This window comes from Silene latifolia, chromosome 9 (assembly GCF_048544455.1).
Source record: "Silene latifolia isolate original U9 population chromosome 9, ASM4854445v1, whole genome shotgun sequence".
NCBI lineage: Eukaryota > Viridiplantae > Streptophyta > Magnoliopsida > Caryophyllales > Caryophyllaceae > Silene > Silene latifolia.
The window spans coordinates 20,958,674-20,980,103 of NC_133534.1; the positions used below are offsets into that span (position 1 = coordinate 20,958,674).

General features: G+C 35.2%; 2 protein-coding genes and 1 long non-coding RNA gene across 5 annotated transcripts; 1 reads left to right on the forward strand and 2 right to left on the reverse strand.

Annotated features, from left to right (window-relative positions):
• Positions 1–2,748: 2,748 nt before the first annotated feature.
• On the forward strand, positions 2,749–5,875 carry LOC141599373 (uncharacterized). Of its 2 annotated transcripts, XR_012523810.1 has the most exons (5): positions 2,779–3,223; positions 4,828–4,883; positions 4,999–5,249; positions 5,353–5,421; positions 5,513–5,875. It is a non-coding gene; the product is annotated as an uncharacterized LOC141599373 (long non-coding RNA). The 2 variants fall into 2 exon arrangements; XR_012523809.1 differs by lacking the exon at positions 4,828–4,883 and having other exon boundaries at positions 2,749–3,223; positions 5,158–5,249.
• A 1,262-nt stretch (positions 5,876–7,137) lies between these two features.
• LOC141599372 (uncharacterized) lies at positions 7,138–8,594 on the reverse strand. 2 transcript variants are annotated; one of them, XM_074419363.1, is made up of 4 exons: positions 8,100–8,240; positions 7,790–7,802; positions 7,604–7,686; positions 7,138–7,507 (listed from the first exon to the last, which is right to left on the reverse strand). In XM_074419363.1, exons 1-4 carry the CDS (start codon positions 8,130–8,132, stop codon positions 7,322–7,324), a joined length of 315 nt encoding a protein of 104 aa, XP_074275464.1. In that variant the 5' UTR covers positions 8,133–8,240; the 3' UTR covers positions 7,138–7,321. The 2 variants fall into 2 exon arrangements, with proteins under 2 accessions (XP_074275464.1, XP_074275465.1); XM_074419364.1 differs by lacking the exon at positions 7,790–7,802 and having other exon boundaries at positions 8,087–8,594.
• A 2,267-nt stretch (positions 8,595–10,861) lies between these two features.
• LOC141599371 (U11/U12 small nuclear ribonucleoprotein 35 kDa protein-like) lies at positions 10,862–20,519 on the reverse strand. Its single transcript, XM_074419362.1, has 7 exons — positions 20,087–20,519; positions 14,174–14,271; positions 13,624–13,675; positions 12,783–12,853; positions 12,127–12,217; positions 11,963–12,038; positions 10,862–11,102 (listed from the first exon to the last, which is right to left on the reverse strand). Exons 1-7 carry the CDS (start codon positions 20,136–20,138, stop codon positions 11,069–11,071), a joined length of 474 nt encoding a protein of 157 aa, XP_074275463.1. The 5' UTR covers positions 20,139–20,519; the 3' UTR covers positions 10,862–11,068.
• Positions 20,520–21,430: the final 911 nt, after the last annotated feature.

Genomic DNA, 21,430 nt, shown 5'->3' on the forward strand with positions numbered 1-21,430 from the left:
ATTGAAGATATACTATTATGGACTAATGTTATACAATTTTGGACTAAAGTTACACAAATTTGGACTAAAGTTATACAAAAAATGACTGAAGTTATAAAATTACAGTATGACAATTTATATAAACTTGTTCTATAAATTACCTATAGTATAACTTTAATCATTTTCTGTATAACTTTAGTCATTTTTTGTATAACTTTAGTCCAAAATTGTGTAACTTTAGTCCATAATAGTATAACTTTAGTCCTTTTTTGTATAAATTTAATCCAAAATCGTGTAGCTTTAGTCCATAATATAATAACTTTAATGATTTTTTTGTATAATTTTAGTACAAAATTGTATAACTTTAGTTTAAATATAAATTCAGATTTGAAACCAACACAATAAGAAGATGAGATTGAAGTTGCACATAATCTGCATTGAGGTTGTACATAATGTGGATTAAAGTTAGTGAAAATTACAACTTACCACCTAATATTTGCTGTATTTTACAATTTACCACCCTATATTTTGTTTATTACAACTAACCACCTACATTTCATTGTATATATCCCATTTCCCACCTTATTTCATTCACGATCATCGCTTTACTTAATTCCCGACTCATTAAGTAAATAAATGATATAATGACCAAAATACCCTTGTTATGTTCCCTTAACCTCCCTCCCACCCCAAGCTTTCAAAGTAACAGCCACCCCCCTCACCACATCTCCACCCATAAACAACCACCACCCTCACTCCCACCATAATGTGTGTCCAGCCCAGCACCTCTCTCTCTAATTGTCAAAAGTCAAAACCATATACTGATGATGTGATAATTGATATACTACTTGAGAAACAAAAATAAAAGATTTCCCTTAACAAATTCTCTCCTAAATTAAATATCACATCCCCAAATCACAAACCTTGAATCCCAAATTTCTATCAATCAATATACCACATGATAGATTGCAAATTAACAATATAAAATCAGCACCATGAAAACAACGGAGAGAAAATAATTATTACTCGCATTATTCACCATTCTCCCATCTCAATCCTCTAATTCCTCCTGATAATCTACTGATTAATCGCGTCATTGTGCTCCACGTCATCATCTCCACCACATCACCTAAACATGGCCCCAATCTCTGTGGCGGTATTTTGAAAATCGTTTGGGATGACATTGGTTTATTAGTATTAGTGCGCAAGACTATGCACTTCTTTCTCTAGCTCTCACCTTTTTTTAATTCATAAGTTTTTTTTTATTTAGGGTTTTCGGTGGATTAGATGGTCACTTTCCGGCAGTTTGATGATGGTGGCCTGATTTCCAGTGTATTGTGTGATAAGTAGTTAAATAGGAGGTGGCGGGTAGTTAAATAGGAGGTGGCGGGTGGCAGGGTAAAGGGGGTTTTCATCGGTAGTGCCCAGATTTACGGGTAAGGGTAGGACGATTCGTGATGTGTGTGTACGGTGTATGTTTGTGATCGGCGATTTCGCGGTGTTAGGGTGGTCGAGCCATCGAAGTGCATAGTTGGAGTGAGGTGGAAATAAGTGGTGGCTTATGATTGGCGGGTTGGAGATGTGGTGAGGTGGTGATCTGATGGTTACTTTGTGAGGTTGGGGCCGGGGGTGTGTATAAGAAGGGTGTTTTGGTCATATTATAGTTTGTTTACTTAATGAGTCGGGAATTAAGTAAAACAATGATCGGGAACTAAATACGGTGGGAGATGGGATATATACAATAAAATGTAAGTGGTTATTTGTAATAAACAAAATACGAGGTGGTAAATTGTAAAATACGGTAAATACTAGGTGGTAAGTTGTAATTATTCCTTAAAGTTATACATAATGTCAGTGAAGTTATACACGCTGAAGTTTAAATGCTAAAACTGAAAACTTTATAAAATAAGACAAAATTTAACAAGACGAGATTTTAAATAATTTTATAAAACAAGAGGTTGAAGTTATAAACATTGAAATTTGAGAAAAATAAATAAATTTACATTTAAATTTAAATACTAAAACTGAAAAATTTATATAACAAGAAGAATTTTAAAGAAACAATATTTGAAAAAATAAAAAACAAGACGATATTTGAAATGTCAAAATATGCATTATAATAACTTTAATATGTCTAAGATTAATACTAACAAATAGAAAAAAACAACTCCAAACAACTAATTTAACACAAAATCGAAGAAAAAAAAAATAAAAATAAAAAATAAACGAAAAAAAAGACACATTCTGGAAAAAAAAAAAAAAAAAAAAACGTTAACTGATTCTGACAAGTTCGTGGTGGTGGGACGGTGGGTTTTTGGTTTTTTTATTTATTTGAATTTTTTGGGTTTTTTTATTTATTTGAGTTTTTGATTTATTTGGATTTTTTGGGTTTTTTTTATTTTGGTTTTTTATTTATTTGGATTTTTTGGGTTTTTTTATTGAGGTTTTGAGAGAAGAGAAGAGTGAAATGTGTGAGATGAGAGAGAAATAAGTGGGTGAAAACAAATATATAGTAAATTAGTGATTAATTAGGGTGGATTAGTAAGGTGTGTTAATTAGCCTCTCTAATGACTTTGGGTGGGTTCATCTCATCCCTCCATCTCCCTCCATCCAATGGCTCATAATAGAACTTATGGACTCAATCTATATACATGAACTTACATGATATATATATATATATATATATATATATATATAGGGTCGGGGTCAGGTGCGAACTAAAGTACGGTGCGAACCGTACGAACTAAGGTAATACACACTGTTACTCTATCTCGCGCAAAAACCAACATCTAAAAACTTATCCCTTTCCCTTTTTATTCCCTACCCCACCCTCGACCTTCATCCACTCTCCTATCACATCACTCATCCTCACCTGCGGCCGCCGTCGCTACCGGCGAGATACAACGACGTCGGCGCATCACAGATGACTAGTGTCGGCGCATCACCGACGACTAGTGGCCGCTCGTCTCTTCGTTTGTGTATCCTCGATCACCACGACCTCTAGTTTTCATTGCCTTTTCACCACCATCACTTATCGGACCACCGGAGAACACCACCAGTGACTGATTCTGTTGTCGCCGAACCTACTTTGTCGGCGACGTCGACCTCACACAATCGTGCCATTGGTGTTGTCAAGGTTAATGGTGCTATTCATAAGGGTATGCCTCACAAGTTCTACCATGGCCGCACTGGTCGTGTCTGGAATGTCACCAAGCGTGCCATTGGTGTTGAGGTTAACAAGCAGGTATACGTCAATTCCTCTGATTTCATTCATTTCGTATCATTTTCATCGCGTTTTTGTTTCGTAGTTTGTTTGATTCATTGATTATGAGCGTGATAATTTATTGGGTTTGTGTTTTTGGTTATGATGTTGTATTGTAATACTCCCTCCGTTGATTCCCAATCATTTGTTTTAGCTTTTTTATTCTTTGTGAGACGTATTTTACTTTAGCAAACGATTGCGATATCGCGGTTTGAGACTTGGTCTCGTAATTGCTTGTATGTTCTGGTATTCAGCAGTTATTGTTTCAAAATGTGATCTTTATTTGAGGAAAAACCTTGATAACTTCGGCTGTCACCGATATTTAATTCCACTGCCACTATGGTTTGGGTTGCTGGTTTTGGGGACGTTATTCTTTGAGGATATTTTCTACTGCTTGTACTTTTAAATGAGATTGTACTTTAGTAGTAATCGAATTATAAGCACACTTTGTTACGGTATATTGGATGTGGGCTAAAATTCGTGCATTTTTAGGCCTTAATCCCTGTTTGGACTCCGAAAATGGAGGGAGAGGGAGGGGAGGGAGAGTGGGAAAGAGGGAAAGGAATGGGAGGCGAGGGAAGGAGAGGTGTAATGGTGGGTGAGAGTTTTCCCTCCAATTCTTTCCTATGTTGGAGGGGAAACAATTTGCCTTTCAGGATCATTATCCCTCCTCTCAAATTCCTTCATCCCCATTTTGCTATCCAAACAATGGAAATTGCCTCCCTCCGAATCCCTCCCCTCTCTTTCCTTCCAAATTGCCTGAGTGTTTCAACTTTTGCTTGATGTTATGATTTAGTTTGTTGATCATTGCTCTTAACTGTTTCTTAGAAAATTAATTGCCCTTATTTTCATTTGTTGTAATCACTAAGGACGTGTTTGGATAACAAAAGTGGATGGAAAGGGAGGGGAAGGGAAAGGGAGAGAAGGGAAGGGGGTGTGGGTGTTTGGATACAATTTCCCTTCAAATCTTGCCAATGTTGGAGAGATTTTGACTTGCCTTGGAGGAGGGAAATTGGATTCCTCCTCCAAATCTCTTCCCCTCCATTTCCCTCCACCCTCATTTCCTATCCAAACTAGGGATTTTAAATCCCCTATTCCCTCTCCCTTTCTTTTCCCTCCAAATCACTCAATCCAAACACACTCTAAGTGAGGTTCTTTATGCAATTATCATTATGGGTTTTTTTGGAACCTGTGTCTTACATTCAGAGGGGAACATTTATTTGGTTTCCCGCACTCTGTAATTCTGGTGTTCTCGTAGTTGTTTCTTGCTTATGCATGTTATGCTCTTTAGAATGTGGATACACAAAATAGCACCCCGGATACACGCGGTATTACTACTAGATACACAAATAGATTTGTGTATCTAGTGGTAATACCATGTGTATCCGGCAGTAATACCTTGTGTATCTGGTAGTAACATATGTATTTGTTGTATCTGTAATCGAAGATTTAAGAACTGATTTATATATCCATCCTTTATCCTTATGGTTTTCTCTTCAGTGTCTTTCAAGAATTTCTTAGTAGCTAAGTTCTTTTGATTTAGTAGTAATCTGCCCAAATTCTGATTAACATCTGAAACTGTCAAGTGCTTCTGCTCAATCAGCTGAAAGTTCCTACCATTCAATTTCCGCATTTTCTCAAGGTATTCCGGTGGCGCACATCATAGTTTCTCGTGTCCTTACCTTTCTTTGTCTTGCCAGTGTTACCACTCTTCTTGATTTTTGCTGGTTTTCTTGATGTTACTTTCTTGATTTCAGAGTAATTTTCAGCAGCAAGGGGTTGGAGATATCTTGCTTTCTGGATGTTATCGTTATTATGAGATCTTATGTCTTCAATTTTGTAACTGGAAGTTTTAGGTAAGTAGGGTTTAAACAATGATAAAATCTTGAATGTCTATATTTCTGTGAATAATGCAGCGCTGACAATGGTATTGGCGATTATATTCCCGTTCTTTGGTGGACTTCTGAACTTCTTTGGCGGATTTGCTTTCGCATCAACAACATACTATGTAAGGATGAATAAGCATCATGTCTTTTATTACTTGACTTGCCATATAATCATATATATTGTCTTAGACGACTAATCTCCGTGACCTTGGTGTGAATTTGCAGTTATCTTGCATAATGTGGCTCACAATATACAAGCCTAAGAAATCCGGGTTATCTTGGTTTTGCAACTGGGTTAGTTCCCTTCCTTAATGTGTTTTTTCTTAAAGTAACCTCGTCTAATATTTAGAGCCGATTGTTAACATTGTGATTATGTGGATTTCAGGCGTGCATCATTGTAGGGGTGGTGTTGACAATACTAGCACCAATTGGAGCATTGAGGGAGATAATAATACAATCAAAGAGCTACCAGTTCTTCTCTTGAAGACATTCATTCAAGTAGCACTGTGGATTTGTTGCTGACTTTTGGCACATTTAGTTAAAACATGTACAGTTACTGCTGCAGTACTACTATTAAGTACTCAGTATCAATTAGTCTTACACTTAGAACCGGTCGAGAAACTTGCTATAGAGTCTAGTACTTATGTGTTTGTATTTAAGTTTTATTGAGCCATTAATTATTGAATTGGCTTTTTAGGGCACCACTTAAATTTGTTTGTTTATGCATTAACAGTTGAAGTTTGGTTCATCTAACAAATATTATTATTCACAACTATGAGTCTATAACAAGTTTTGGATTGAAGAAGTTCCTTGTCTTTTGTCTTTTTTTTTTCCTGATTAAAGTTCACTTAAACTCACCGTCATTTGTAATCTGCGAGTGAGAGAGTTGATTTAGGATTAAGTAATTTTCTGATAAAAAGAGAGTGATGGAGGAACTATAACTCGGCAAATAAAGAAATTCATGACTACACCCTCTCATCCTCATCTTTCCATCTTTATTATCGCCGTCATTCTTCGTTTGTTTCAAACTCGAAATAAGTCACAAGAGAAATACTTCAAATACGGATTCCATCTTATTTATTTGAACCTAGTAAAAAATATTCCAAACAATTACTCTTTTATTCAAATTGATGCAAACTTAGGCCACACATACAGATTAATCCAACCCATAATTTTGGTCTTGTCAAATAATAGTCAAACCTTCATAAATTCCTAAGAATATACCAAGTATTACATATTGATCCACTCTCTTGAGCAAACTAAAGAAGTGCATTAGCAAGCTAAAGAAGTGTATCTAGCTTGCTAGATATGTGTATCTAGCAAGGTAAATAAGTGTATCTAGCTTGTTTGAGATGCGTATCTAGCAACGTAAATGAGTGTATCTAACAAGGTAAAGAAGTGTATATAGTTTCCTAGATATGTGTATCTAGCAAGGTAAATAAGTGTATTTAGCAAGGTAAATAAGGGTATACAACTTGTTTGAGATGCGTAACTAGCAACGTAAATGAGTGTATCTAACTAGGTAAAGAAGTGTATCTAGCTTTCTATAGATGTGTATCTAGCAAAGTAAATAAGTGTATCTACCAAGGTAAAAGATGTGTATCTAGCTTGTTTGAGATGTGTATCTAGCTTGCTAGATATGTGTATCTAGCAAGGTAAATAAGTGTATCTAGCTTGTTTGAGATGCGTATCTAGCAACGTAAATGAGTGTATCTAACAAGGTAAAGAAGTGTATATAGTTTCCTAGATATGTGTATCTAGCAAGGTAAATAAGTGTATTTAGCAAGGTAAATAAGTGTATACAACTTGTTTGAGATGCGTAACTAGTAACGTAAATGAGTGTATCTAACTAGGTAAAGAAGTGTATCTAGCTTTCTATAGATGTGTATCATTGATTTAACAAAATCAACAGAAGAATTCAATCGTAATAAGCCAACCTACGATTGAACTCAAAATCATTAATCTAATCGATTTCCACCCTCTCACCACAATATGTCACCACAAAATGTATGATCGCAGAATTCAGTATACTAGATAAAGTCAACAGCACTAACAAGAATGTTTCGGAAACATATTGTGAAGCTTAGTAGCTAATTAAGCAACAAATATGAGAGAATGTATGTAGCAGACTTTAGTGTTATTAACATAGTATGTAGTAGTATCACTGATGGAGCAAGCTAACATCCGCTGATTATTATGGAATGGGTTCCTTGACATACTCCAGATACTCCCCTTCTCCGAGAAAGAACCTCCACACGATGTATGTAGGCTGCTGCTCTGTATGGCCCACCGAAAGCACAGTCTCATCCCTTGCCTTGTTCAACCACTCAGCGCGACTCCACTCAAACCTTGCACGGTACCTCTCTCCTGGTTCCACTCCCTGCAATAATATTCAAGGAAAATTGTCAAATTTCCTTTTAATTTTATACAAAATGGCCGATATATTCATTCCTAGCTCGAAAGTTTGAGTAGTTACCACAAACAACAGATACTGGCCTATCACTCGGTTCTCATGTACTGCCTCTAGCGTTGCAGTATTCTCCACTATCTCGACAATAGCTGATACAGAAATAGGCAGCAGAAAATGAGATTAGAATGTTAGAATTTAGCATTATCCGCCTTTTGGCAATCCTAAATATAGAATACGGAAAGAAATAAGAACCTTGATATGGGGCCTGTTGAAGTAAATGATCAATCATCAACCTCAAGTCGTTAGATGGTACCCTCGCACAGAAGAGAGACGACAACTGATCAGGAAACTTTGGAATTGCGATTAGAGGGTGGAATTACGATTGAGTTCAATCGTAATTTCACAACAATGCCAACGCCGACAAAATCATTGATTTAACAAAATCAACAGAAGAATTCTACCATTATAGTCACAGTAAACAGATCTATGAAACCAAACCAAAATCATTCAACAACGCCGACAAAATCGAGAAAAACACAATTGAATTACTCAAAGGTGATACCTTTCTTAACAGAAGGATCAGCCTGAGCAACATTCCTAGCCATAGAAGTCAAAAGCGCAATAACTGAGAAACCCAGCCTCGATAACCGCCGGAGAGAATGGCGAGGCTGCTCACACAATCACCTCACCACCTATCACTCACCTTTGCCGACAATCTATAACTACCGTTGCCTTCGAATTCGCACCTGAACGAGCGGTAATGATTGGAGCATGACCGGATGAAAATGAAGAGATTGATGAGAACGAGGGTTCGTCGGCGGCCTGCAACAACTAATCTATTAGCCGCTGGTACGTCCGGCGTCGGAATCGGCGAGCTGAGTGAGTTGGGTTAGAGATGAGGAGAGAGGAAGAATGGAAAGGTTAGATATGTCGGGGACGAGGAGTACGTCGCCGGCGTGTTTGACCGGTGATGATATGAAGAGGGGTGATTGGAGCACTGACCAGTAATTGGATTCGAGTTATTTTGATATGCAGTAATTGGATTGGAGTAGTATACGGAGTGTGGTTCATGTGTGCTTTGGTTTTTAAGTTAGTTCGCACAGTTCGCACCGAACTTTAGGTTCGCACATGATCCTATTTCTATATATATATATATATATAGAGTAGGATCCGGTGAAAGACCTCGTTATGGCGGCGGCGGTCTCACCAAATTCCTCATTATGGTGAGGCAAGATCCAGGTGAAAGTCCACCTATATATTTGAGTCCATGAGTCCATAAAACAATATCACGCACTATACAATACAATATCACGAATTTTTTTTTTCGAATTTTTTTTTTTTCAAATTTTTTTTTTCGAATTTTTTTTTTCAATTTTTTTTTTGAATTTTTTTTTTCAAATTTTTTTTTTCGAAATTTTTTTTAGGAAAGTTTTTTTTTTTTTTTTTTTTTTTTTTTTTTTGTGAATCTCATACCTATTTTGTGAATCTCATACCTTATTGATGAATCTTTAAGGCTTGTTTTGTGAAACTTGATCATCATAATTGGTTAAAATCACCTATTTCGCTCTTTTCTTTATTAGGTGAATCTCAGACTTTGTTTTGTGAATCTCGGACCTTGTTCGATGAATCTTAGAACTTGTTTTGTGAAACTTGGTCATCATAAGTGGTTAAAATCACGTTTTTTCCTCTTTTCCTTATTTTGTGAATCTCATACCTTAGTCAGTGAATCTCAAGACTTGTTTTGTGAAACTTGATCATCATAAGTGGTTAAAAATCACCTATTTTGCCCTTTTCTTTATTAGGTGAATCTCAGACTTTGTTTTGTGAATCTCAGACCTTGTTCGGTGAATCTTAGAGCTTATTTTGTGAAACATGGTCATCATAAGTGGTTAAAATCACGTTTTTTGCTCTTTTCCTTATTTGGTGAATCTCAGACCTTATTTTGTGAATCTCATACTTTATTCAGTGAATCTTAAGGTTTGTTTTGTGAAACTTGATCATCATAAGTGGTTAAAATCACCTATTTTGCTCTTTTCTTTATTAGGTGAATCTCGGACTTTGTTTTGTGAATCTCGGACCTTGTTCGAGTGAATCTTAGAGCTTGTTTTGTGAAACTTGGTCATCATAAGTGGTTAAAATCACGTTTCTTGCTCTTTTCCTTATTTGGTGAATCTCAAGCCTTATTTTGTGAATCTCATACCTTATTCAGTGAATCTTAAGGCTTGTTTTGTGAAACTTGATCATCATAAGTGGTTAAAATCATCTATTTTGCTCTTTTCTTTATTAGGTGAATCTGAGACTTTGTTTTGTGAATCTCAGAGCTTGTTCAGTGAATCGTAGAGCTTGTTTTGTGAAACTTGGTCATCATAAGTGGTTAAAATCACGTTTTTTGCTCTTTTCCTTATTTGGTGAATCTCAGACCTTATTTTGTGAATCTCATACCTTATTCAGTGAATCTTAAGGCTTGTTTTGTGAAACTTGATCATCATAAGTGGTTAAAATAACCTATTTTGCTCTTTTCTTTATTAGGTGAATCTCAGACTTTGTTTTGTGAATCCCAGACCTTGTTCAGTGAATCTTAGAGGTTGTTTTGTGAAACTTGGTCATCATAAGTGGTAGGAGAACCAAGTCAATGGTTCTCCTACCTGCCGTTAAAGAACCTTTACTCTCCATAAATCAAATGTTTTAAGAAGTGTGAAAACTGTCTGATGGCATTGTGATGACAAGGTTGTATATGTACATTGTCATCTGTCTCATTGTGATTTCTTATTAGACATTATTATATACTCGAGAGATAAGCGTTTTTTTCCCTATCTTCCGATAAAATGAGAAAGCGATAAAGGTGTTATGTACTACGGGTGGTTCCTAATGCGGGGCCTTCGCAATGAGCCAGGAATAGTCTTGAACTTGTGGTCGCAAATGAGAGACTAAAACTGCATTATCAAGGGAAGTAGGACAGTTGATCATTACGTATGGGTAATCGTCTACGAGTTTTGTTCATGGATGCAAATAGTTTAAGAACAAAAGTAAACCAGCGCTGTGCATTATTATGACATTGTTCCTCGTGATCTGTCCTACATTATATTCTGTAAAAATAGTCTTTTAGTTATATTTCGATACACCATAGTGTGCTTCACCAAACTCTATTCAATTTTTATCGCAAAATAACGGAGTATGCGTGCGACTTACAACGCAATCCAGTTCGTGAACGCGGTCGCTCCGCCACATGTAGAAACCACTGAGGCACATGGGCCAATGTTTTTTAATAGTCTGTCTTTAAGGAGGATGTAAGAATTAATATAAAGACTTTGCAGAATAAGGGAGTTCAACCAAACCGAAAACTAATTTTATATATGTCATGGTACAAAACAAACACTTGTTGCATTGCAGTCAAGACATTCAATGAATTAATTGAACACACTTTCGTATCACACCCACACTAAAAATAAAGGGTAAAAGATCCGACTTCCTACTGTTGTATGTTTCGTGTGCAGCTCATACGCGCGTGTCATTTCTCTCTCTGTTTCAAATTCAACAAATGCATAGCCACGTGATGCTCCTGTTACTGCAAAAGTGTATAATAATCACAGCCTATACTTTAGGTTACGAAGCAAGTCAGAAAGGAAAAAATTGCAGGTGCTAAAACAAATGCATCAAAAATGTGGAGAAGAGTTGCCAATGCCAACTCAATGCCTCATTGAAACATATTCCGCTAAAATCAAGGAGAAGAAACATCATCATTGATTTACTAACTCTTCAGATGGATCGATAGAGCTAAGAAAACAACTCATCAAACAATTAAATCCAAAAAAAAAAAATCTATGTTCACAGATATTGGGAATTTATCCCAATGCACCCCAGCAAAAAAAAAGGCTCAAGCAAACAAAAGACTCTATATTGTCCCGACAACCATGTAGTTTTAGATATCTAAATATTGGCAAAGCATAATTCGTGTTCTTCTCCAATTTTGTCAGCACATTCACTCAACAAAACGCATCCAAACATAAGCAACTATACCACTTGAGAATGAAACGCTATTAGACTAGCCTTACAACGATCCTGCCCACAAAACCCATATGCATTAACACATGTAGGAAACACGAGAAGAAAATTTAATTCGCCTAAAGACAAGTGTGCAATATATGCTAGGCGCAATATATATAATACTCCATATCACATGGTAGCCAGCAGTCTATTCCATATGCATTCAATAGGGCTCCACATTGAAGATTATGTTTAAGAAAATAAATCAAAAAGTTAGGCAGCAACTTCCAAGTTTCAACAGAGGCTTATTTTAACTAAACGGCACAAGATTCATATCCTGAACTATGGACGACATAGTATTATATAATTCAAAACAGTTTGAAGTTAGAGGCGAGATGACATGGAAGATATGAAACAAAAGACAATACAAAATTAACTTACAATGGAGCACGAAATGGTCTCTCACGTCCGCCAAAACGAAGTTGCCCAGATTCCTTTTTACCACCAAGTCCACCACCTATAGACAAAAACTATATCATGAGAATAAACTCGCACATCAACGCTACATGGCTACATGCTATGCCTAAGAAGTGAAATCTACTGACCTAATCTTCTTGGAATCCATCCTGACATCAACTGCTGTCTATTATAATCAACAATGATTTCAGAATCATCGATGTATGAATGGTGTGCATCCTATACAGCAAGAACAAATAATTTGGATTAAAACAGAACATAAACTTGGAGATGTATTGAGTTGAAACCAGCCAGACGCTTGAGATGAATTCTAATTTGATCTTTTGTCAAGGATAACCTCTCCCAAGGTCGCAATTAGAAACTGTGTAAAAAGAATTAGAGTGTAGCTGAAGAACTTTGCTAAAGAATGAGTAACAAGCTTGTGAGTCTATACTTGACAAACAGTATTTTGGGCTGTGTATGGGTCACATCCGGTTAGTTCTGGAATTCCGGGTATGCTTGTTACTCAGGCCTGGTTCGGTTCTTTCATGTTCAGTATGTTTCGGATGTGTTGTAACCAATCATTTAGGGCTGAAGGCCAGTTTAGAAACGGAAATTCGGATGGTCACATTTGGATCCCACATGTTTTAGTATGGGTCTGTTGGGTCGGGACTCGGGACCATATAGTCGGGTCCAGTTGTGATTACCGTGCTCTCCTTATATATGAGCATCTATGTGCGGATATATATAATTGAGATGAAGGCCGTACATATACACTTACACACCATTGAAAAAAAGCATTTACCTCATACGCATGTCTCATTTCTCTCTCTGTTTCAAATTCAACAAATGCATAACCACGTGATGCTCCTGTTACTGCAAAGTGTACAAAAACAAGACCTATACTTTAGGTTGGGTAGCCAGTCGGAAAGGAAAAAATGGTACATTCAATCAAAATTTGTTTGAAAATTGTAGGAGCTAACACAAATGCATCAAAATGTTGAGAAGAGTTGCCACTGCCAACTCAATGCATTCATTCCCATTGAAACGTATTCCGCTAAAATTATGCAGAAGAAACATCATCATTGATTGACTACCTCTTCCAGACGGACCATTGGAGCTAAAAAAGAATTCACTAAACAACTGAATCCAAAAAAACTCTCGAACAAGCAAAAGACTCTATGATGTCACCACTCACCACATCCATGTAGTTTTTAAACATCTAAATATTCACAAAGCATGATTCATGTTCCATATAAAAATTTTGGAGCACTCACTCAATAACACGCAGCCAATTATACGCAACTATACCACTTGAGAATGAAACGCTATTAACTAGCCTTAAGACGATACTACCCACAAAAGCCATATGTTTTAACACGAAACACAAAAAGTGCGAGAAAACTTAACTCGCCTAAAGAAAAGGGTGCAATATATGATATGCTCAATATATAAATATCACTTGGCGACAAATGAGTCTACTCCATCAAACTACCAAACTAAAAAACCGTAGAGACTCCCCCACATTTCATAACAAAAAAACAGCAATTGATCACAAACTCCAATCCATTATATCTAATTATCGTATAAATCAACATAAATGCACCCGATATCCATAAATTCGAAACCTATAGCTATGTTCTCACCTATGTCCCTTACTAACCGCAGATTCTTCACTTTTCCATACTTGCTCATAGCCTAAACAAAACAACATTCACCATTCAAAATCCCCCTTACAAATTACAACATTTCAACAAATAAAACATATCAAATAATGGAATAACCCAACAAAAAAAACCATTACTCTCCTTCCCCTACACCAATTCAAGAGCGGAATTAGAGGAGCTAGCAAGGACAATCGCTCCCAAGCAACGAAAAGTTTAGAAATTTTAGTTAATTTACCATATTACATTAAAAATTAAGCCCTACGGGTAACTTAATTCCACCTTAATCGCAAATCCTAGTTCCGCCATCGCACTTTTGACTTCCCTACACCATTCGGTGGCGGAACAAAAAGTTTGGAAATTTTACTTAAATTTTTCAAATTCCTTTCCTAGTTTACCATATTGCATTAATAATTCGCGCAACCGGAAATTTAATTTCCCTTAACCGCAAATCCTAGTTCCGCCACTGAACAAAATCAATACATAAAAACCGAAAAACATATCCAATTAAAATCATTAAAACAAAATAAACCTTGAGAAGAGTATCTTCAGTAGTAGAACGCGAAAGATGACCCACAAACAAGGTACAATACGGGTCACCAATTACTTTCGGATCACCAAACGGGTCATCTGAAAATACCCAACAAATAAAAATTGATTAAAATGATTATTAGTAAGAAAAGATTGAAACTTTGAAGGATAAAATGGAAAGAAAGAGTACAAAGGGAAGCAGAAGAACAAAGAAGAGCTCTGTAAATGGCGTTATCATGAGGAAGAATGTCAGTGCCATTGATCTTTTGATGTTGAAAAGAGAGAAAATGAGAGGAGTAAATGATTGTATGAGGGGAAATCTGCTGGTGAGGTATATAAGGAGACACGTGTCAAAATCTGGTGTGTCTCTAATTTTTAGATCCAATGGTTTAGAAGGTGTCCAGCCGCCTTACCCTAAGAAGGGTGCCTCACATGATTCAATCTCTATATATATATATATATATATATAGAGCAAAGTTCTTCTAAGTCCCTTTTTTTTTTTGAGTCCATAAGTCCCTCCCACAACCCTTGGATCATGCATGGTGGAAGGTTGAGATTGAAAGCAAAAAACACACTTAACACTAATGAATTCACTTCTCTCTCTAGTTTTAATAACACATTCACTAATTCATTATCATACACAATTAACACCATTTTTTGTCTTATACTTCAAAGTTTATGAAAATTTTGTTAACATTTTTCCTGTTTCGATTTTTTTCGTTTTTTTTTTTTCGAGACAAGTTTTCGACTGTTTCGTTTTTTTCGTTTTTTTTTTTTCGAGACAAGTTTAATTTTACGAGTGTAATTCTAACAGCAAAAAGTGTAATTTTACGAGTGTAATTCTAACAGCAAAAAGTGTAATTTTAAGAAATATTTTCGAGAATTTTGCGTTTTACAAGTTTAACTTCAATCTTTTCCGAGTGATTTTAACGAATAATATTTTGAATTTTTGTCATTTTATCACAAGTTATTGTAATTTAGCATTTTACGAATGTTATTTTAATGACAAAAAGTGTTATTTTAGTCCAGGTAAGTGTAATTTCAGTCCAATGAGATTGTTATTTTTAGTCCAGAAAAGTGTAATTTTAGTCCAGAAAAGTATAATTTTAGTCCACAGTCCATAGTCCATTGAGAGTGTAACATTAGTCCAATGAGAATATGAGAATATGACCAAGTCCATTAAGAGTGTAACATTAGTCCAATAGAGGTAAATGTAATTCTAACAGAAAAAAGTGTAATTCTAACAACAAAAAGTGTAATTCTAACAACAAAAAGTGTCATTTTATCAGAAAAAAGTGTAATTTTAATGAAGAAAAGTGTAATTCTAACAGAAAAAAGTGTAATTCTAACAACAAAAAGTGTTATCTTAACATAAAAAAGTGTAATTTTAATGAAGAAGAAAAGTGTAATTCTAACAGAAAAAACTGTAATTTTAATGAAAAAAATTGTAATTCTAACAACAACAAAAAGTGTAATTTTTGCAGAAAAAGTGTAATTTTAGCCGGAAAAAGTGTTATTCTAGCAGAAAAAAGTATAATTTTAATAGAAAAAATTGTAATTTTAACAGAAAAAAGTGTAATTTTAATGAAGAAAAGTATAATTTTAACAAAAAAAAGTGTAATTCTAACAACAAAAAGTATAATTTTAGGAGAAAAAGTGTAATTTTAGCCGAAAAATGTATAATTTTAAGCTAAAAAAGTGTAGTTCTAACAACAAAAAGTGTAATTTTAGCCAAAAAAAGTGTAATTTTAATGGAGGAAATGTAACTTTAATAGAAAAAATAAAGGAAAAAGTATAATTTTAATATAGAAAAATGTAATTTTAATAGATCTCATATCAACCACTATTCTAACAAAGTAAATCTGAAAAAAACATAAGATCACAACATAATTTTAAATACCAAATCTGGAAAAAAACCAACAATAACTCCGACTATTTTTTAACCAAAAAAAAGATATAACAAGACGATTTAAAAAAAATATAAAAATAACAAAAAATGGAACTAGATCTGAAAATAACAAAAACAACCACAACCCATATATAAAAAAAAGACAAAAGTACAAAATAATTAAAGAAAAAACCCAAAACACCACAAAATAAATTTGATTTTTTTTTAAACACTCCACAAAAACCATTAACCGTCGGATCTTTAATAAATAAATTAAAAAAAAAAAAAAAAAAAAAAGAACAACGTATAAAACGAGAAATGAAAACACAAACTGAAAATTGAAACGAGAAAGAGAGATAGATGAAGGACCATGAACACAAAAAAACAAAAACAAACAAAAATAGAAAAAAAAAAATCAGAAAACACCCAGATCTGAAATTTCAGAAAAAAAAAAAAAAAAAAAAAAAAAAAAAAATCTCGGCAGAGGAGAAATCGAGGAAGGAGCCCAGGGAGAAAGGGAGAAAAGGAGAAGAGGACGGTGGTGTCGGCAGGGGAGGAGAGGAGGTGGTGATGGTGAGGCAGATCTGAAGAAGAGAAGGGTAGGTGGCAGCGGAGGGGGTAGGTGGTGCGTGTTCTGGGGTCGACGGCGAAGAGTGGTAGGGCGGGTGTTGTTGTGGTGACAGATTTGGTATTTGTGTGGTGGTGTATGTGTTGTGGTGGTGGTGGTGCGGTGGTCGGCGGAGTAGAGAGGGGTGGGTGGGTGTGTGGTGGTTTCGGTGTGGGGTGGGTGGGTGGGTGTGGGTGGTTTTGCTGTGGGGTGTGGTCGATGGAGTGGGGTCGTGGGGTGGTGGGTTGTCGTGTGAGGGTGGCTGTGGGGGTGGCGGTGGGGAAGGGTGGTGCACGGTGGGGAGGGTTTGTGAGGATGAGGGGGTAATTTTTTTTATTTTTTGTTAGGTTTGATTTATTTGGTTTTTGGTAGGTTTTGATTTATTTGGGTTTAGAGAGATGAGAGTATTGAAATTGTGTGAGATGAGAGAGAAATGGTGAGTGGAAAAATGTATATATGTTAGATTAGTGGTTAATTAGGATATGTTGTTAATTAATTAGTATAGTAGAAAGAGAAGGGTAAATTAGCTCATTAATCCTCCTTTTTTTGCTTCCAATCTCAACCCTCCATCTTCCTCATCCAATGGCTCTAAAGGGAACTTATGGACTCAAATGTAAGAGGTGGACTTAGATGATCTTATTACTATATATATATATATATATATATATATATAGAGAGAGAGAGAGAGAGATTGGATTTGGTGATTTTGGTTCTTATGGTGAGTTGTGAGTTGGGGGAATCTCAGTCATTAGATTAAATTAGAGATGAGTGGCCAAGATTAATCTTAGTTGTCATATAAAAAAATTGTTGTTTAGTTTATTTTCTCTTTTTTATAGTGCTACTTTTTTTTTACTTTAATTTGTTTATCTCTTTTTTTTACGTCGTGTTGTTATGCTTTTTTTTTTACAACTTTGATTTTTTTTTTCTCTTACGTTTTTCTCATTATATTACCTTTTTTTCTTTTTCTTTTTGTACCAAATTTTTTTTGCTTGAATTTTTTTCCACTCTTATTTTTTTTTACCTCGTGTTATTATGCTGTTTTTTTAACTTGATTTTTTAACGACTTTGACTGATTTTTTTTACCACTTGTTATTGTGCTGTTATTGTTATTCCGCTGTTATTGTGATGTTATTCTGCTGTTACTTTGATTTTTTCTACGACTTTGATTTTTTTCTTTTTTTATCACGTGTTATTGTGCTGTTATTCTGCTGTTATTGTGACGTTATTCCGGTGTCTTGATTTTTTTTATTACTTTGATATTTTTTACTACTTTAATTTTTTTACTCTTTTTTTACCTCGAGTTATTGTGATGTTATTCTGGTGTTATTGTGATGTTATTCCAGTGCCACTTTGATTTTTTTTACGACGATTTTTTTTTTAAACCACGTGTTATTGTGATGTTATTCCAAGTGTCACTTTGATTTTTTTTACTACTTTGATTTTTTTTACTCTTTTTTTTACCGCATGTTATTGTGCTGTTATTCTGGCGTTATTGTGAAGTTACTCCGGTGCCAATTTGATTTTTTACTTTTTTTTACTGCATGTTATTGTGCTGTTATTCTGATGTTATTGTGATGTTATTCCGGTGCACTTTGATTTTTTTTTACGACTTTGATTTTTTTTCGTTGTTTTACCACATGTTATTGTGCTGTTATTCTACTGTTATTCTGCTGTTATTGTGATGTTATTCCGGTGTCACTTTGATTTTTTTACTCTTCTTTTTTTCCCGTGTTATTGTGTTGTTATTGTAGTGTTATTTGTGTGTTATTCCGGTGTCGACTTCCAACAAAAGACATTTGCAAACCGCAATCTTCATTGACAACATGCTATTGCATAAATAGAACACCCGTGTTTAGTGAATATTGAGCGAAGTGTAAGATTAATTCCAATGTTTGTAAATCTTACTTTCATTCTCAAATAAGGACGTCTAACTTAAATGTGTTAAAGATAATAAATTTTGGTAAACAAACAAATTGCACATGCGATAAGAAAGTGGTGACAACTGACAACGGTGACCTGCAATTTTGGTCATGAAACAAGCCCAATATTTTAATCAATCTGACAATCACAATAACCAGAAGATGGAAGATATCTCGTGCGAGCAACAAAAACATTTCAAGAGAGTAAATATATAACTGCATATTTTTTGCTCATTTGCTATAACAATTGAAAGAGTTTAGAATCTCATTACTCATTAGCTTATATAGCTCAATTCGGCAACTAAACAAACCAACATATAAAACCGATAACACCAAGAAACGGTACAACTTTTCTCAAACAAAAGGTGTTTATGAAGTAACTCATATACTTTATGAACGATGTCATCAAACTAGCGACAAACTGTTTCCTACAAATTACTTAGGGCACTAGCAATAGAGGTTTGTCAAGGGTTTGTAAGATGACATGTCCTCAATTTTTGAGGTTTGTCGACAAACATTCTATTGCTAGACAAAGGTGTTGAGGTTTGTTGTTAAGAGGGGTTACTAGGTAGTATGCGGTTTGTAGAGTGACTTGGCAATATATTCTGACATGCAGTGGTCCCTAGAATTGCAAAGCAACGGCTTTAACCCCCCAACATGTGAGAATTGCAATATATTCTGACATACAAGTTCACAAGAGCTATATTTTTTTTAAAACCCACTACTTTTCCACACTACCCTATATCTTGCTTTAACCCCCCAACATGTGAGAAAAAATATTGAATTTATAGTGGGTCCTTTAGTATGAACCTTGAACAAACTTGTCTATTGTTATATAGAGGTTTATTATTGAAGAGGTTTGTGAGGTATATGATGTGGCATGTGACAAACCTCAAATAGGGTTTGTCTATTGATAATGCCCTTACATTTGAGATGATGGGGAATTCTTTCTGAATAAATCCACCACCAAAACTACCTCTTTTGTGGCGTTTTTTCTGTCTATTGTTGAGATCTCTGGTTGTCCAAGCAATAAATGTAGCTACACAAATATCATTAGATTTAAAAATCTTAGTAAGCTTATTAGAAAACAAGTTGGACATGGAGCTCATTAATAAATTAAATGATGTTATATTACGTGTACATCATGGTAACAAGCAGCAGCAGCGATGGCGCGATTTCGAACCCGATATCACAATAATCACCTGACTCTCGTTTGGTAACGTTTAAGCACGAAAAGTCGTGATCTAATCGAAATTTCGGCTAGAAAAGAGAGCCATGATGCATATAATGGTGAATTGTACGATATCAAGCACGCACATTCTAATACATATCAACATATGTCAATTGATGTTTGTACAAACCAGATGGCGAATGATCTACATAATAGCCTGACTTCAAATATAGCATACACAGTGAGTAGGATCTGATTGATCGTCATCATGATATAAATTAAAAATTAAAATAATGTACATACCAATACGGATTAATGGCCATTCTCACCTCCGAGGACAACTGCTCTGTTCTCACTTGAGACCCGTCGAAGCCCGAGCATCAGCCACCATCATCTCATTCACGGGCAACCATCAACCAACCAATCAACAATTCGTCGTCATTCTTCATCACCGACGGCAACCACCATTCACTCCGTTCACATCCTTTATCCAATAATTATTTTTGCTTCTGTGATTGTTTTTGTTGTTGTTCGTCGCTTCCGGCGGCGTTAGGGTTTCAGATTTGGGGGAAATATCTAGGTGAAAACTAATTGAATTTGGATTGAGTGTTGCGGCTGACGATGAATCGACGATAATACAAAATAATGTGAAGATGAATTCGCTGGAAATATTGGCGATCGTGCAATTATTTTGTGACGATGGGGTTTGATGCGCTGAGTGGGAGAGATGGTGGGAAGGAGAGAGTGGTTTTTTAGTAACGTGATGACGATCTCATAGACTCAGTTTTAGTTGGTTTTATTTTAGAGTGAATCTCAACCATCTATTTTTCTTATTTAATGGATGAGATTTGTAAGCACATAAACTCACAACTCACCGTAAGAATCAAACTCACGAGATCCCGCCCATATATATATATATATATATATATATATATATATATATATATATATATATATAGAGTAAGGATCCGGTGAGTCCGAGGTTTTAAATGAGTCCGTCCTACCATTTTAGACCATAAGATCTAACAGCATAGACGCGCCAGATCGTGCCACGTCGCTCAATTTATCAAAACAGTAACCCGAGATCGCGCCATTCTTTCTTCATTTCTGGATCAAGTCTCAACTCTAACTTCTCTCTCTCTTATCATCCCCAAATCATTGAAAAAAACTCTAGAAAATTTCCAAAATTGTATAGATAAATCGATGATTACATCACATCTAGTCCTTTAATCAACATTTTTCTTTTTCTTTGTCTCCTTTTCCTATCAAGATTCAAAGGGAAATCACCAAAATCATGAACAAAATTCACAAGAAAAAAAAAAAAAGCGATTAATGCGGATCGGGCGTAATTTGGTCTACTTATTTGAATACGCGTAAAAAAAGAGGTATATTTTTATTCTTTCTTTGAACTCAATAAAGATTTATTGATTCAATTTTGTGATTTATTGTGTATCAATTTACCCGCAAACTTTGTTGATTCACCATCTTTGTAAACTTTTTCTTTGTTATTTCTTTAGTGAAAATAAGGAATTGAGTTTTTGTTGAAATCGAGTATGTTACAATTGTGGTTAGTTGTTCATATTAAGTTAAATTAGGTACATAATTTTTATGGAACATGAACAATTGACGAGGTAGCCATTGATGATAAAGGTGAGCATAAAACAAGCCTTCTT